At 39.9% G+C, this 19,097-nt stretch overlaps 1 protein-coding gene across 3 annotated transcripts; it reads left to right on the top strand.

Annotated features, from left to right (window-relative positions):
• Positions 1-366: 366 nt before the first annotated feature.
• On the top strand, positions 367-12,096 carry LOC112628543 (40S ribosomal protein S3a). 3 transcript variants are annotated; one of them, XM_025391458.1, is made up of 2 exons: positions 367-1,196; positions 12,082-12,096. In XM_025391458.1, the coding sequence occupies exon 1, from the start codon at positions 389-391 to the stop codon at positions 1,181-1,183; it is 795 nt and encodes a 264-aa protein (XP_025247243.1). In that variant the 5' UTR covers positions 367-388; the 3' UTR covers positions 1,184-1,196; positions 12,082-12,096. The 3 variants fall into 3 exon arrangements, with proteins under 3 accessions (XP_025247243.1, XP_025247245.1, XP_025247244.1); XM_025391460.1 differs by lacking the exon at positions 12,082-12,096 and having other exon boundaries at positions 368-658; positions 887-1,230; XM_025391459.1 differs by lacking the exon at positions 12,082-12,096 and having other exon boundaries at positions 371-398; positions 438-1,237.
• Positions 12,097-19,097: the final 7,001 nt, after the last annotated feature.

The raw sequence follows: 19,097 nt of genomic DNA, 5'->3' as shown, positions 1-19,097 counted from the left end.
TTCCAGGTTCTTCCATGTCCCTGCAAAGGACATGAACTCATCCTTTTTTATGGCTGCATAGTATTCCATGGTGTATATGTGCCACATTTTCTTAATCCAGTCTATCATTGATGGACATCTTGGGTTGATTCCAAGTCTTTGCTATTGTGAATAGTGCCATAATAAACATATGTGTGTGAATGTGTCTTTATAGGAGCATGATTTATCCTCAAGGATCTAGAACTGGACTTTTAATCAATAGTTCTGCTGCCATCGAACTCCACTGACTTCCAAAAGATTAGCACATTTTCTTGATCATATTTTCTAGCCTTTTGTCTATTGGTATAATCTAAACAAAAATCAAAGTTTTAAAAATGTGTTTGGGCCTTTCGGCTCTCCGATCAGCACCATGGCGGTTGGCAAGAACAAGCGCCTTACGAAAGGCGGCAAAAAGGGAGCCAAGAAGAAAGTGGTTGATCCATTTTCTAAGAAAGATTGGTATGATGTGAAAGCACCTGCTATGTTCAATATAAGAAATATTGGAAAGACGCTCGTCACCAGGACCCAAGGAACCAAAATTGCTTCTGATGGTCTCAAGGGTCGTGTGTTTGAAGTGAGTCTTGCTGATTTGCAGAATGATGAAGTTGCATTTAGAAAATTCAAGCTGATTACTGAAGATGTTCAGGGCAAAAACTGCCTGACTAACTTCCATGGCATGGATCTTACCCGTGACAAAATGTGTTCCATGGTCAAAAAGTGGCAGACAATGATTGAAGCTCATGTTGATGTCAAGACTACCGATGGTTACTTGCTTCGTCTGTTCTGTGTTGGTTTTACTAAAAAACGCAACAATCAGATACGGAAGACCTCTTATGCTCAGCACCAACAGGTCCGCCAAATCCGGAAGAAGATGATGGAAATCATGACCCGAGAGGTGCAGACAAATGACTTGAAAGAAGTGGTCAATAAATTGATTCCAGACAGCATTGGAAAAGACATAGAAAAGGCTTGCCAATCTATTTATCCTCTCCATGATGTCTTCGTTAGAAAAGTTAAAATGCTGAAGAAGCCCAAGTTTGAATTGGGAAAGCTCATGGAGCTTCACGGTGAAGGCAGTAGTTCTGGAAAAGCCACTGGGGACGAGACAGGTGCTAAAGTTGAACGAGCTGATGGATATGAACCACCAGTCCAAGAATCTGTTTAAAGTTCAGACTTCAGTTAGTGTCAAATAAAAAGTGCTATTTGTGAAAAAAAAAAATGTGTTTGGATATAATTGTACTCTTAGAATGTTCACATATATGAATGAAATTAAAGATTCAAAGATTGATTATTCTGGAACTCACAGTACAGCTCTGCAATGGATGAAATATGTGCTATGGCTGACCATATACAATGAGACAACCATTACATCAAACCTCTGAACCAGAGAACGAAGAGTCTGAATGGGAGTCTTCTCCTGTGGTCAGTTCTGGGAGGAGCACAAAGACAAAATTCAGAAAATCCACAGAGGCTGGAAAATAATTTGTAGGGAAATGAAAAGCAAAGCCAAAGACTCCTTGAACTTCATCTAGTATTGTAAATAACCTAGTGGCAAAACATTAGATGTTTCTGCTAAAGTATCATTCTTAGAGTATTAGCATGCTTAAATATGTCTGAGAAATCCTTAATGACTCTACATTTTGCTAAGTCCACAACTCTTTCAGCTCCTTTCAAAAGCAGTGTGATAAACCAGTATCATTCAGGGAGGATGAAGGTTTCTGAGCTTTACTATATGAAAGAGCCAACTCTAATTTCCCAAAATACCACTAAAGAAGAGAAAAATCTCACAAAATGCAACAGATTCATTGTGCAATGGTGTTGAAGCAGATGGGCATGGGATATGAACGGGACAACAGAAGACCCTGGTTATGCTAATAAACCCTCAATTTCACTTTCACTATTAGCTTACATTCCATTAAAGAACTCTCAAAGAGAAGTACGTATTTTCTCCAAGTAGAAGAGTTTTGACCCAAATTCTTGGGCTAGTATTTTTTTCATTGACTTCAAATGAAGACTTTTTTTGATGATAATACCATGGTTTGTTTCTACCCTGCCACTCACAGCCCTGCCTTAGCAAGAAGGTAGAGATCAGATTCTACATGACCAGCATTTGAGCACTATTACTCGTGTCCGAATTCACAAATAGAATTTGACAGGAAGTACAGACACCTTTATAAACAAACACTAATGTGTCATGAATATCAAAAATATTTTGAAATTGAAAGTGCTCGAAACATTTTTTAATCAAAATACCTGTATAATTTCTATTCAGTCAGTCATGTGTTATTTAATTGCGCATCACAAAGGGGAGGTTGTGTTCTCAAAATGTAATTTCCAGAGGATTACAAAGTATGGCAAGATGCCAGTCACTGAGTCGGTTTCTCAGTAACCAGTAGCAAGCTCAAGATTTTACATGGAAAATTCTGCTTCCCAAGGTCAGTTACCTATGCTGTACAAAGGCCTGTCTTTCCTGAGTAGCATGTGCCAGGCATGCTCTGCTTTGTCCAACAAATGTGCATTGAGTAACCACCATGTCCCTGACCCTACACTGGGCAGTGGGCACACAACTATGATGAAGTTTCCAAGATCTCACAACTCAAGGGATGAGACAAGCAAGCCAAATACAGTTGCAGTACAGAGCGATAAGGACTCTGATAGGAGACCAAAAGCATCAAAATAATGTGAAAATTAGTAGCCACAGAATGCAGCAGAGGATAATCTGACTCAGCTCGGTAACTTCAGTTGATGGAGAGAAATGAATGTGAGTGTTATCTAAAGGGTGTTGAAATTTGCCTCTACATACAAATCTTTATAATAATGTTCTTCCACATTCTTCTCACAGGATGGAGGGAATTCTTGAACCCATACCTCTATCTGGCCAAATAGGATTAGTCCATATAACTCAAAGCATTGGGGGGTACTGATGGAAGAAGGAGGAGGGGGGAGAAGTACGCCTTTTTGAGCAACCCTTATTTTTTACTCCTGAAGCAATAAGCTGGCTTCAAAGTGTAATGATGATTAATAATTCCCAATAACTACTCTCTACTCTCTAGACCTTTCCTTCTCTTTTAAACTATAGGGAACTCTCCGATGAATTCATTTTTCAAAAGCATGTTAAAAACAAAGATAGTAAGAGAGAGATGTTACTACAAGTAATTACAAGAGGATGACATGGACTTCTATGAACAATGACCAAAAAAAAAAAGTATGTTAACTTTGGTATTAACTGAACCGAAACTTAAGGAAAACACTGAAGGTGATCCATGGAAACTTTAGTGATACTCAGCATTGGCAATGAAGCAATAAACTTGTTTTTAAGTGGTCAGTTGTAGAATAGTTACAGCTGAGTGTTAACAAGAGCAGCTGGTGAATATCTATCTTCTGTTATCTTTAAGAATGATGACCTTCAGATGGAAAAGGATAACGCAGATTGGATAGAGAAGAAGGCCATATAGCAGGGGCATTGTAAGGGAGCCTCTAATTCCAGTGAAGGTTCCCCAGGGTTTCTGGATGATTGGGAATAATCACCACAGCCCAGATGGGGTTTCTGAAGTACAAAATGCATGAGGATGGGTTCCCCAGAAGTAGATGCAAAGGATTTGCATACAAGCATTTTATTTAGGAGGTGATGTCAGAAAGCATGGGTAAGAAAGTGAGGAAAAGAGAGAGAAAAGAGAAAGACAATATAGGGGGAGTTACTGAGCAAGTGACCTCTGCAGACAGTTGGGGCTCCATCCTGCCAGAGAACTCTGTGAGACAGTGTAAAAATGTCTAGGAGTGGTCCCATCCATGGCACAAGGAAGCTGGGACATCACCTCCAACTCTATCAGTCAGTAGCCAAAAGTTCCTTCTGGGTCATTGACTCTCCACCATTCCAACCTTCCCCATCATTTGAGCCTTAAAAAAAAACCCTGGTAGAGATTTTTAGGTGCTTGTGATAGAACTCTATAGGCTTGCTAAGAATGGTGAGAGCTGAGGCAGTGTGAGAGGGGTTTCAACAGTACTTACCACAGATGAAGAGAAGGAAATGGGCAAGAAACCGATGATAAACCAATGGAGACCTGGTTTTCAAAGAAGGAAAGTGGAGTTCTATAACTGATCTTGGAGAACTTGACATTAATTTGGGGGCAATAAACATATGTTACAGGGATGTTTTGGAGTAACTATAAGAGAAAGCAGAAGTGATGGGAATCCAGCAAGAACCTTATTCAATTAACTTCATCTCTCTTTTTTAACAGGGTCACTAAACCGGTAGGTGGAGGAAATGTTATAGACCAATGTAACTGATGTATGCAGGTCTAATTTCCCTAGATAGCATGAAATTGACCAAGCTCAACCACAAGCTGTCATTATCCAATGGCCTACTCAGACACCAGTTTGCCCAGCTTCAAGGAACACAACTTACATAGTATTCTGGGTGAACGTAGCTCTCTGGAACACAATATCAAATGCACTGTAACTCATGTCCCCTGAAGTTGTGGCCCTGAGACACACAGTAGTGACAGCACACACAAACTTATTCAACATCCAGAGGAGACTTCAACTCCTCCCTCGGAGAGACCCTCCAGTGTAGAGCAGGAGAAGTCAACAACCCAAGAAACTCCACTCGAGACTATGAAGCTCCTCTTGAAAGCTCTTGAATTATGCAAGGCATAAATAATATCAGAAGAGATAGCTGAACAAATTCAACCCTTGTAGTCCCAAAGACACCCATGGATATCACTCATACAAAACTTCAGAAAATTCTAGTACCATGCCAAAAAGGATTTTTATCAATGACCTGAGTGTCTCGCTGTTCATATTCTGTCTATCTCTCATATACACACATTTCACATACACAGTATACTCATTCACCTGAAGTAAAGTATATTAAATTTGTAGATCACATACAATTGGGAAATGTGACAGATACTAGGGGTTGGGCTGCTCAATCTCCATTTTACCTTCCTTCTGGCTGAAGATTATGGAGAACTTTTAAAAACAGAAAAAGCAAACAACTCTTGTAACTAGGATTCTGGGTACAAATTGCCTAATTAGCCCCTCTCATGCAAAATGTGGAGGATGGAAGTGAAGCAGATCCCACTTTTCTGCTCTTTTTGGTATTTCTGTGTTCCACTTTTCACAGAAAGGCTATGGAGATGTGAGGCTCTTCTGCAGCAGTGTTTCAGCGTCTCTTCGATATCTTTCTAGGTGTCAAAAGGTGCGACAGCAGCAGTGGTGGTAGCATTGTCATTCCTAGATCACAGGTAGGACTTTGTGTTCTTGAATGCACAACTTCAGAAGTGGCCTTGGAGGTAGTAACTCCTCTGTTGGGACAATTCTGTAATGTTCTGAGAGTTATTTCCGAAGGCTCAAGTTAAAATCTATTCTTCCAGTATTTGTTAAGCACCTAATAGTATGTGTGAAATTTCTTCATGCTGAAAATCTCTAGAGAGGTTTCTGTCTCCTGCACTGAATATTGACTACTTAGAAGAGTTGATAAATATGTTGAATGACAGAATTAGGGTTAAAGGCAAATATAACATGATACAACCGAATAAGGATAAAAGTTTGGTAGTTAGGTTCAAAAGCAATTGCACATCCGTTGGCTAGAGGCAGTATAACTTCACAGCATCATATAAGAAAAAGCTTAGAGAGAGGTCACGAAAGATGCTAATGTGGTATCCAGAAAGAACAAAGTTATGGACATGCTCTGTTGGTCTATTCTGGTAAGACCACACTTAAAGAAAAGTGATTAATCCTAAGCATCATGTTCTAAGAAGATGAACGGATCCCTTGAAGCATCTGCGTTTTCCTACAGCCAAAACTCAGATTAAATGGCATCAAGAAAGAACCAAATCTATTTCACAAGAAGAATGATTGAAGAATATGGGAGGTCTTGAGGACTAGAAAAGATTCAAGGTGGACCAAAATAGCCATCTTTAAATATTCACATGGTTTCCTTGTGGAAGATTCATTAGACTTGTTCTGTACATTTCAAAGGTTTGGAACCAGGACCAAGAGAGGGGAGCAAGAGGAAGACCAGGCTAGACACTCTGTAGTAAAAGATGTCAGAATATGGAAGGACTGATTTGGCAATAAATTTTTCAACATTTGGGATATGCAAAAACCAAAAAACCGGAGACTCACTTGATCGGGTGACTGTGGGACACACTCAAGCATCAAATGAGTTGCTGGTCTTAGAAGGTAGCCTTTGAGGCTTATTCCAAATCCAAGAATTTTTATAGTAAACTTTTTATTATAAGACTAGTAGGGTATTTCTAGAAAATTCACACATAACTCACTATTCTCAGAGACACAAATAATGCACCCACATCCCACCACCCCCCAACACACACACACACACACACACACACACACACACACACACACACAGTGGAGGTTGTCGGAGGAAGCTGAAAGCATTCAAGGTTTGGAATTACGTAGATGGGGCTTCAAATCTTGGCTCCACTGCTTACTACTTGGATGACCTTGAACAGTTTAAATCTCTGGTTCTCTGTTTGCTTATTGGTGAATAATGATACCTGTCTTGTAATTTTTAATGAAATTAGAAAAAATATGTCTTACACTGGATAAATAAAATTATTACTAGAAGGTTGTCATCTTCTAATACTTTAAAACTCTATTCTTTACTTTTTAACTCTTACAACCTACTAGACAAAAGCCAATAAACAAAGATTTTGTAACTATTCTAAGTTGGTGTTTTCCTTGCCATATTTATAAGTTTTCTATAAAGTTGGCAGCATAGCATAATGGTTAATAATGAAGGCTCATGAGTCCAGAAGATCTAGGTTCAAATGCCAGCTCAGCCTCTTCTTTACCACATGGCTATAAACATAGTCTGTAAACTGGGAACCTCAGTTATTTTCTCTGTAAAATGGGGCTGAAAGTAGCACCTGGATTAATAAGGTTTGGTAAGGATCATCAAATAATGCATGTGAAGCATTTTGCCCAGTGCCTAGCTCACAGTAAGTGCTTAGTAGCCCTTTCTAACAGTAATTACACAATAGTGATGGTGACGACAAAAGCGCAAACTCTGTGAGCACCAATCTAAAATGTTAATGCTACTGAGTTGCTTATCCTTCAATACTTTCATTCTGGACCTATTATAGCATTCCTTTTTGTGACGAGATTATTTAGATATTTACATGGCTAGACCGTGCTTCACACTGACTTCTAATTGCCTTCACTTTTCACAGAGATGGCAAGACAAATCATCATAACCTAATCTAGCATATCATTGGCTGCAGACCTATTTGGGAGGCCTGTATACAGGGGAGGCTAGTAACACACGACTTCTTATTGGCAGCATTAATGCAACAAACCTCCCAGGGGAGCAATAAAAACGCAGTAGCCAGCAGCCTTAATGAGGACACGCTCAGAGCACAGGGTAATCTTATAATGCGCTCAGTGCCCTGTGGAATTCACAGGAATTTGATTTAGCAACATTAGATCTCAGTTTCTCAAAATATTAGCAATATAATTTGTAATAATTGTCTCTTATTTTAGTTGATGACATCGCAAATTACAAGTGTTATTATGGCATTGTTTATAGTTCAGAGATCTTACCACAAGAATCTGCCTTTCAGCTGTTGGCAGATGTAAGTGGAGTTTGCCTTTGTTAATACAGCACATGCCAAATTTTTCCTCAAGGCCTTTAATCAGAATGTTACATACATTAGGACACATGAGAAGCCTATTCCTGCAGAACAATGAAAAAGACAACCTCTACTCTATCATTATAACATTTTTAATGAAACCATCTCTTTCACTCTAAAAATCTCTTCAATTGTGCATATTTTGTCTGCAGCAACCTCTAAGGCCCCAAATGTTAGTTCGGCCCTACTACCTTCTAAATTAAAATGGCCAAGAAAGAATACAAGTATGAGAAATGGGTCCAGCCACAGTGGCTCCCACCAGCAATCCCAGCTGAGGTAGGTGGATCGCTTGAGCCCAGGAGTTCAAGACCAGCCTGGGCAACATGGCGAAACCCCATCTCTACTAAAAAATACAAAAATTAGCTGCATAGTGGCACGTGCTTGTGGTCCCAGCTACGTGACGGGCTGAGGCAGGAGGATCACTTGAACCCAGGGGATCAAATCTGCAGTGGGTCGTGTATAGCACCGCACTCCAGCCTGAGTGACAGAGCAAGACCCTGTCTCAAAAAAAAAAAAAAAAAGTGTGAGAAATGTGTTAGGCACTTCAAGAACTCCCAGATTCCACTTCTCAGGAACTGTCATCTTTGGGGTTAGAGGTAGTAATAGAAATGGTAATTACACTCAACTGGCATTGCCATAGGCAATGCTAAGGGATAGCTGGGAGGGATGTGTAGAAAAGAAAAATTTGAGGGTGAATATTAGTAACTGCCAGCAAATGGAAGAACATTTATCAGCTGTTTTGAAAGGCACTAAGATAAATCTAAAAAGAGATCATCATAGGAATGTGTTGAATATGTCCTAATTGGTGACTAACTTAAGTGAAATTTTCACAGTAATTAACTGGCATGTTAAAAAAAAAATCTCCTAGAGTCACTTGAAGATAAAAGCTAATCACTCAGCATGTGAGTCTATTACTTGAGTTAATAGGCAAAAAAAGGAAAAACATTGCATAGAAGTACCTCATCTAATTGAGAGTCACACCCTGTCGTCTCATTTATTCAGGGTATAATTGAGGGATTCAAGGCTACAAAGCCAGTCTCCTCTGAGCACCAAATTAGATGGTCAGCGCAAAGCACCTGCACTATGGGCATGCGCCATCACCTCTCTATGCTTGTTTCCTCCCCTACTAATGAAGGTACAAATACACAGCACATAGTAAACAATGCTCAATAAATGTTTGCTGTTAACTTTATAGTTATCATTTTTATTATTACTGTTGTTACTACATCTACTAATTTAGCCATAGGAGAGCCCCTTGGGCTCTACTGAATTTATTCACTCACTTCTAAAAGTGTATGGATAGATAGTTTCACAGCTGTAACAAAAAAAAAAATTACACACGTTTTTGTCATCCTCTTCTCTTGATTTTCCCCATTGGTCACCTTCTTAGTGTCCTTGGCAGGTTCTTTCATTTCTCCCACACCTCTTACTGGAGGGACTCCCCAGGGCTCAGCACTTGCTGCTCTTTCCTCCAGCTGTACTTGTCCCTTGGGGATTTCTCATCAGATGTCTGCATGGTTAACTCCCTCCCTCAGCTCCTTTAAGGTTTTCAAACCTTATCAATGAAGCCTACCCTGACCATCTGTTTACTCCTGTGTCCTGACCCCTGTCCTTGCATTCCCGACCCTCTTTTTTGTTCTACCTTTTTCTATAGCACTTATTCCTTTCTAACATACTATAAAATTTACTAATGTATTGTTTATTGTCTCTTCCTGCTAAGAATGTAAGCTTCAAGAGACCAAGACTCTTTGCCTGCTTTGTTCATAAATACATCCCAAATACCTAAATGAGTGTTTGACATACAGTAGGTCCTAAGTAAAAGTTTGTCAAATAAGTAAATGACTAATAAAAACCCCAAATGTTTGTGGGAACACATGGATACCCAGAATAAAGGCTACATCTCTCAGTCTCCTGTGCAGTTAGATACAGCACACGGGGAGGGCAAAAGGCTTCTAGAGAAAACACATGTGTTACAGGAAGTACTAATAATGGCCATCCTGATGGCATCTTCTGAACTCAACAAACTTCATTTTCTCCTCTTCTTATGAAAATCAGACAGAAGAACTCATTTAGCTTAGAGGCAATTTTATGCACTTCAATAGCCTTTAAGGGAATTCAATCACTGATATTGATAATAATTATCTTGAATTATCAATATATCAAAATGAATTCTTTTTTATGTATTCTAAGTAGCCAAGGACATACATTTAATAAAGATAAATATATATAATCATTAAATTATACATAATGTATTTTATGTGTATATGTATCTATATTACATGTATATGTATTATATTGTATATGTACATTATATTATATAGTAGCAAAAATAAGAAAAGTCTTAGCACTTAAAGAATGGTAGTCTTTAACGATCTGGAAATCTACCGTTTCCCATTGATGTCAGATAAAATGGGTAAAGATAAACTTTTTATTGGAAAACCCAGTCAATAAATGAGAATATAAGAAGGACTGAAAGCCGTATTGGCCTAGGTGGTATTTTATTCATTCATTTAAAACATAATGGCCAGTGAGTATGTAAGGCCCCGTGTTAGGTGCTGTGGGGCTCACAAATCTTATACAGATGGAGGTCCATGTTCTTATGGAAGTTATTATCCAAGGCAGGATACAGGAGATCTCCTGGAGGAGGAAACAGCAAAGGCTACCGAGAATGGAGAGCCACCTGTAGAGGGGAAATAAGGATGCCTCGATCTTTCATTTAATTAATATGATCCAAGAGCACACTGAGCCCAGCCAATCTCATAGGGAGCCAAGTTTGTGACATTCCACTGAAAACCTAGAGATCGTTAATCCTAAAATACCTTCTAGTAGCAAAATTCTGCCTCTCAAAATTCCCTTTTCGTATCACTAACATGTGATTTCAGTCTATCGCCCAGTGCCATATTCCCCTTATCTCAATTATCCTACCCATCTGGCCCCAAATGCTGGTTCATGAATAATAGTTTACTATGTGCTAAGCACTGTCTAAGTATTCTTCATAATATTAATTCACTTAGTCCTCACAACCATCTTGTGTTATTGATACTGTTATTATGCCCATTTTATAGAAGAGGAAACCAAGTCACAGAATGGTTACATAATTATCCAAGGTCACACTACTGGTAAATGGTAGCAAATAGACAAATGTTTCAGTATTATATAGCAAACTGAAAATAATAAGAACAATGTAGTTACTTTCTGATAACTATATATCATTTAAAATATATAATTATATAATAAGTATATACAATTCAAAGAACTGTTCTGTATTCTAAGATTATGCTCAAATGTCTAAGCTTTTATGAAATGATAGTCAAAGGAAGATAAACAATCACCATTTTTAGAAAATAGACCCATAAAAATCTGCCTCCACAGACCACTGAACTCTCCCTCCCACTTTAGGAGAAAATCCTGCCTCTGGGTTTGTTCTCCCACAACCTCGTCCCCATCCAGGCTCTACTCCAATTCCATTTCCTCCCTGTCCTTTTCCCCACTAGCCCTTTCATATTAGCCTGTGAAATTCCTATAATGATCTGAATCCATGTTTCCCTTTGCTCCTCACCATGGCTGAAACCTGACCCCCTTCAGTCAAATCACTTCCTTGGGTGAACACATCATGCTTCCCACAGCTCTTTCTTCAATGACTATGCTTCTCCCACCATTGGACAGCCTCCCCTTCTCACCTTTACCGCCACTGGTCATCAATTCTCATTGCTCTCACATGCTTACTTCCGATGCTCTATTCTTACCTTCCTCTATGATGTTACCACTTGTAGTAATGTATCTCCCCAACCCAAACCTCAGCTACTATCATTAGCAACCAGGAAAGTGACCTTTATAACATCCTGACCAACCATTATTCAGCTTCCTCAGTTCCAGGGACATTTATGACCACTGCACTTTTGCTCAACCTTAGCCATGGCTGCATGTCTAAGGCCAGCATGGAGCATGCTGAGGACAGCATAAAGAGGAAGAAGAGTTGTTGGATTTTATGGTTAGGACATCAGTGGTGACTTTCCAGTTATAGTTAACATATAGAAACACAATCAGGCTACAGGAGGTTAAGGGATGAGTGGGTGGCAAGAAAGTGGAGACTATCATCACGCAACAAACTTCCCTCCTCGGAAATCACTTGGTCCTGTAGCTCACCTCCACTTTATAAAACTTTATTCTCTTACCTGCACTGACACTAACCTGGTTTTTTCCTCCTATATTTCTGACAGTTCATTCTTTGCTTTCTTTTAATATACAAAACATTTCCTGAACTCTAATTATGAATCAGGCAGTTCACCAGGCAATGAGGACATCAAAAACATGGTTCTTTCCCTCAAGTTTTTCAGTCTTGGAAAGAAGACTATTGTGTATTTAATTAATTATACCCAGTAGAATGAATGAAATGAGAACATAGAAAAGGGGGAAATAATCTCCATCAAAGGACAGGAACGGAGATCAAGAAAAGTTGCCTAAAGGAGGTGACATTGCCCTGAGTCTTGAAGAAGGAAGGGCATGGCAGATGTAGCAAATGATTAGGGAGATGGCATTGAAGGCAGACAGTGCAGCACAAGCAAAGGCATAAAAGCATAGTATATTTGGTAAGTAGTGTGGTGTAGTTGTCATATTCTAGCAGGAGAATGGTAAAGAATACCATTGAAAGGTGAACCAGGACCAAATTGTGTAGGGAATGGCCTTAAAGTAGATGCCAAAAGCTTGGATTTTACCTTGTAGGTGAATAATAATTACTGAAAGATATTGAGACAGTGACACCATAAAACGATTTTAGAAGTCAATTCTAGAGATGATGTTGAAGATGAATAAACCAAAAAATGCAGAAATACATCCCAGCTGGTGCAATGTTCAAGAACACATAAACTCTAGGCCTATGTTTCAGTTTGATTTTCTTCATAAATGAGAACTAGGGTAGTTGTCCTGTTAATGGAGAAGAAAGATTAATATAAGGGTCACCTAGAGATATAATCAATGGGTCTTGATCAATTAAATATGGAAATCTAAGAAGAATAAAGAGTAAAAACTGTCTTAAGATTTTAAACCCAGGAGACTATTGGAATAATCATGTCAGTAGCAAAAGTTAGACGTGTTTTGCCAGCTCTCCTTCTCCCTCTTGCTCCAAAAGTTTTCCCTTCAGTGCTCTTCTCTTGATTTTTTAAACTCTTTTGCATAATATTTTCATATCTGTCCATTGTTGAACTTTTCTATGCGAATGATGCCTAGTTCTTTCTTTGCAGCCAGTATCTCTGATGGTTCTAGACCTACCTTTTAAATTTGCCTGCTAGAGATCTTTGGCTGGTTGTCTTACTATGATCACAAATCAGCAATCTAATGCAAAACTGTCCTCTCCTCACTTTCCAACCAAACCAGCTCTTCCTCCAGTCTTCTTTTTTTGTAATGAATACCTGTCACCCAATCATAAACTTCTCAATGATCCACTTCCGTGGTCAATTTGCTGTAAGAGCATGTTGAGCACAACCCATTAACTCTCCTGCCCCCTTTCACTCCATCTCTCTGTCCATCCCACCAGCAATTTTTTACTGAGTCTCTGATGTCATCTCACCTCTAGGATTCCCAGGAACATACACTTACTGAAGTAACTTCTTAAAGCACAGTTTTCACTCTTCCATTTCCCACTATATGAGTTTCCAGCAAAATCCTGACAATGTTCCCAACCCAGTGATAGACAATACACATTTCATCATCTTAAGGCCCTGCCATAGCTGCAAGAAACTGGCAGTTCACCAAAGCATCAGTTGCAGCTCTCCTGGGCAAGAGCTACTTTTCACTTAATTTGATACTGCATATAACACATGAGACATGCCAAAGATTATAGGATAATGCATTTTTTCTGATCTTAGAGAATATACCACTTCTTACACGGCCCTGTGAAATGTCTACTACTGCAACAAAATGTTCTACTTGAATGGATTTCTTTTCTTAAATTTTAAAATGGTTCAACAGCAACATTTCACTGGGTCTACTCATTAAATTCTATTTCTGAGGTTGTGTTTTCCCAACATGATAAATTATGAAAAACAATAGTAATTGATAATCATGGGAAAACATTTGTAAGCTAGGGGCAGTGGCTCAGGTTATTTTCTCTAACATGATAACAATAGCTCAGTGTCACTGGCAGACTTCTGAGTTCTTCACTCCAGGTCACTCACCCTCACAAAGGCAACACAGACATTTCCTCCAAGCCCTAGGCTGCAGTTTCACAGCACTCCATGGCGAATGAGATATAGGTGACCATAGAAAATAGTAATTGGATTTCAGCACAGGGAGCCCAAAGTGCCACTTTGGAAACGTAACCTCTAGTTATATCCAAGTGTGCCTCTGAATCTAATGGTGTAACTTCCCCTTAAAGGAACTCCTCTGGTCTCTACTGAAAATTGCCTATGCCCTAGGGATGGGAGGAAAAGATACTCCTTTCCAGATGCCTTAGCAGCTCTATTCTTACTGGCTTCAGATCCAAGGACAGAGAGTTCTCTGGGCTCAGAACTGGTCACTCACAGCCGTGATGAGAGTCAGTAGGAGGCATGACTGGACAGCAGCACATATGGGCTTATCAGGGCCCTGTCCAAAAGGGACGTGTTTGAGAGGGACCTCAGGATGACAAGGTCACACCTGTGACTCATTCTTCTTACCCCTAAGCCCAAGCGCAGAAGCTGATTCTAGTGTTCTCAGAAAACAAGAGGTTACTCTAATGAGGCATCAGACTAGTGTGCAAGCCCCACAGGGGTTTCTGTTTCTGTTCTCCAGCCACAAACATGATTAAATAATAAGAAAGACAAGAAGCTTCCAGTTAATTCACATTTCAGGGTCAATTCCAATTTTGTTTTTAAGGTGACTTTTTTTTTTTTTTTTTTGAGACAGAGTTTCACTCTTCTTGCCCAGGCTAGAGTGCAATGGCATGATCTCGGCTCACCGCAACCTCCACCTCCTGGGTTCAAATGATTCTCCTGCCTCAGCCTCCTGAGTAGCTGGGTTAGAGGTGCCTGCTACTGCGCCCAGCTAATTTTGTATTTTTAGTAGAGGATGGGGTTTCTTGATGTTGGCTAGGCTGGTCTCGAACTCCCAACCTCAGCCGCCCACCTCGGCCTCCCAAAGTACTGGGATTACAGGCATGAGCCACCGCACCTGGCCTTAAGGGGACTATTTTTTAAAACTCCAAACATAGGTCGGGTGTGGTGGCTCATGCTTGTAGCCACAGCACTTTTGGAGGTGAGGTGGGCTGATCACTTGAGGCCAGGAGTTCCAGACCAGCCTGACTAACATGGCAAAACTCCATCTCTACTAAAAATACAAAAATTAGCCGGGTGTGGTGGCAGGCACCTGGAATCCCAACTACTTGGGAGGCTGAGGCAGGAGAATTGTTTGACCCCGGGGGGCAGAGGTTGCATTGAGTAGAGATTGCGCCATTGCACTCCAGCCTGGGTGACAGAGTGAGACTCTGTATTAAAAACAAAAACAAAAACAAAAACTGCAAACATAGTGCATGTTCATTGTGGAAAATACAGTAAAAGATGAAAAAAAAAAAAAAAAAAAAACCACTCATGATCCTAAGACCCAGAGATACCTACTCAATATTTTCCAGCATATTCTTTCAGTGAGTACATACTCAACGTCTGTGCACATTTGTGTATGCATATGTGTGTATATATACATATGTTTTTCTTCTATACCATCCTATAATGGAATGATATTGTACTTACTGACTTGCAACTTACGTTTTTGTTTTATAGTATATCATGGACATTTTCTCATGTCACAAAATTTTTTCCAGTATTATTTTTAGTGGATCCTTAGCGTTCAAGGATAAATTTTTCCTTTAAAAACATATTTGAATCAATCTAGATCATACTTTTCAAGCCACTCACAGGTCAGAACAAACAGGCTCATCAGGCCCTGGTTTATTCTGATGGACCCTGGAATAGAGACTGTAAACAAACCCCTTTTATAATTCTGTACCTTAGACAGTACTTTTATTCAAGGCTTCAGGCCATCAAGATTTTTTCATGTCAAGAAAATAATAAGCTGGGCGCGGTGGCTCACGCCTGTAATCTCAGCACTTTGGGAGACCGAGGAGGGTGGACCATGCGGTCAGGAGATCAAGACCATCCTGGCTAACACGGTGAAACCCCATCTCTACTAAAAAAAATACAAAAAATTAGCCAGGTGTGGTGGCAGGCGCCTGTAGTCCCAGTTACTCGGGAAGCTGAGGCAGGAGAATGGCATGAATCCAGGAGGCAGAGCTTGCAGTAAGCCGAGATCGCACCACTGCACTCCAGCCTGGGCAAAAGAGTGAGACTCCATCTCAAAAAAAAAAAAAAAAAAAGAAAAAAGAATAATAATAATGGATAAGTTTTTTGCACCCCTTATATGGCAGACACTGTGCTAAGCACTTCCCATACATTTTCTCATTTAACTTCCTCAACCCCTTTTAATATAAAAGAGTTGTTTTCCATGTTTTTTTCATTAAAAACACTGAGGCTTAAAGAGTTTATGTAATTTAGTCAAAATCACACTAGTATGTGGCAGATCTAGGGTTCAACCTCAATTAATCCAGAGAATTGGACATTGTGTATAATTTGTCCCATGCCTTCCCAATAATAATTTCTACTCTCTTCAGGAGTGAAAGGGTGATGGCCCACACAGCGATTATCTTCTTATCCTATCACACAATCACAATTTACTCAACAATCCTTTACTTCCGTGAGTGAATGAAGTCTTGAATCTTGTGTTTTGGGGTAAAGGATGAGAAAAACTAAAATCCTTTGTTTCAAGTAACTTCCAGGACTTAAAAAGTCTCATGTGCAGATTTCCTCTTTGGATGATCATCTTCACAACCTCACACTGCCTTTTAGTGAGAGAACCACCCTTATATCCAGCCCCAAGCTCAGCATTGGCAACTAGGACCAGCCTTTACAGGGCAGGTAATTTACAGGCAGTGCCTGGACCACTTTCAACATTGTATGGTCCCTGCTTGAAAAATGACCTTCTAAGTACTATAGAAAAGTCTTACTTCTCTGGAGAAAAAGTCACAAACCTCAAATTTCTGAAAACATCCTTAACATTTTGTTTCAAATCTTGAAAGATCCAGCATAAATTAGGACAGAGATGATCAGATCAAATAGCAGCCCTTAATCTGTAAATAATCTCTCTGGCTTCATGGCAATCAGGAAAACAGTGGGAAACAGCCAGTTTAAGACTAAAGTGACAACCTATTAGCATTCAGAGAGAAACGATTTCTCTCATCACCTTGACTGAAGATGCTGTTGCTGTGGCAACTGGCCCCTGCATTCATCCCACAGCCAATTGCTAAAATGACAAGGAAGCTGGTCAGGCTTAGAAAGGATCATTCACACTATCTCTTTTAAGTGACAGCCAATAAGGTTTGTACAGGAAATTCTATAAAAATGCTTATACAAACCCAGCACTTTTAATGGTGGTAAGATACTTTCAGCCAAGCTCCCTAACTCAGTTATTCGACAGAAACTTGAGTTCTTTAACTTAATAGCACTGATTAACATTTAACTTCAAGAATTACAGCATGTCTTGGGGACAATATTTTAAATGTTCTTTTTTCTGGACATTGCTATGTATAGTATATGTGTGAGGCATGATATGTTCCTATGGGGTACAAAAGGGCTCAGGGCAGAGATATTTTCCAGTTGGGATTAGGAGGGGAGTAGAACCTCAGCTGTCTTCTCACATCTGGCAGTCAGTCTTCGGTCTGAGGCTGAAACACCGACCGTGTGGGTATTTTTTTCCATTTTACCCCTCTGCCAGCAAGCCACCTGGACTCTCACCAAGCCCTGGGTTCCTGTTTAAATCACAGATGAGGGTATCTTTGCACCTGTGGCCAGCTTGCTAAAGGACTACCTTTCTATTTGTCTGAATTCACAAATGCTTCTCAGGTGGAAACAAAGTAATGCAGCCAAAATCGTTTAATCCTATTCCCTGAAGGAAACCCAAAGGACTGGCTCACCTTAGGTATCCGTCTCACGCCTGATTTTGGAGGCACAGTGTCATGGTGTTCTACATTACACCTGTTGCAAAAACAGAGCACCTACATTTACCATCCTGTTTAAATAATGAATGCGTATCTTTTAAAAGTTTTATATGAGCTGGAATCCAAATGTTCCTCAGGGAGCATTCTAATTCACCAGCAAGCAAATTGCTTGCAAGCCTCATGCTGTGGTAGACTTACAAAGAATAATGAAAAGGAAGTATATTTTCAAAATTATACGGTCCTCAGATGCCACGGATAGCTCTTTGTTTCCTATTCCCAGGGGTCGTGCCCATTTCCTCCCTGTTCAAACATTACCTGATGAATCTAAATAACATTTCTGGTATTTGACAACCAAGATCCTTCTCAGTTCTGTGTCCAAAATAAAAATATGATCTTGTATTTGTGCTTCTTGAGGTAAGCACTTATTGGCTAATTTGGAAACTTGGTGGGCAGAAGACGGAGCACGCCACAGTAGAAACTGGTGCCTTTGGCTAATAGCCACCAGCTAGGGCGCCTCTTACACGTGACTTGCTGTGTTGGTGATACAGAGCTCTCACCAGACAAATCATGGCTCACACAAAGAAAATTTATAATAAAACAATTATAATTATAGCCCATACTTTTAGCATATACTAAACGCCATTTAACATACTATTTGCATGTTTTGTGTCATTCATTCCCCCCAGATACACCACAGGTTAAGTAAATGTCACTACTGTCCTCATTCTGAGGTTTAGAGAGGTTCAGTAACTTTTCCAAAATCATGTGTCACAAAGGCAGAAAAACCCCGCCTTTACTAAGGCCAAAACCCAGTGCCACCTTTATCTAATTCCAATTTTCAGAAGCCCTGAAGCACAGTAGTAACCCTCCCCAACCTCCCCGACTGAGGTCACAATCATGATCTCATTACTTTGTGAGATCCAGTGCAGTGTTTGGCACATGATGTGTGCTTGGGAAATCTTTGCTGATAGGGGGGAAAAAAAAAAGCCTTTGATTCCAGACTGGGAAAGTTTTTACTTTATAAAGACCTTACGCCGTTGGTCTTTGGCAGTTTGAGGAGTCTCTGGATGCTCCCATCCTACTCCTCTTGCCTGAGTTCCTGAGCTCTTGCCTCTTTTCCTGACTTGCCACATGCTGGTGCTTGTTTTCCTCTACTGGCTTCATAATGCAGATTTTAGAATTGCTTTTGTAACGGATGACACCGAAGAATCGAAATGCACGTTGTTCAACTCTTTAAACTGATACAGACCAGCCCTGGTTCGTTTTAGAAGAACAGTTTTATTTCAAGATGAAATAAAATTAATATTCAAAAAAGAAAACTGCTTGATACAGATGTATGCGGCACGGTTGCGACGCTTTGCAAGCCAAGCTTTGAGTAATTTCTGTGAGCTTCCAATGCC

This window comes from Theropithecus gelada, chromosome 7b, assembly GCF_003255815.1.
Source record: "Theropithecus gelada isolate Dixy chromosome 7b, Tgel_1.0, whole genome shotgun sequence".
Classification (NCBI taxonomy): domain Eukaryota; kingdom Metazoa; phylum Chordata; class Mammalia; order Primates; family Cercopithecidae; genus Theropithecus; species Theropithecus gelada.
This window is presented reverse-complemented; position numbering and strand designations above follow the sequence as displayed.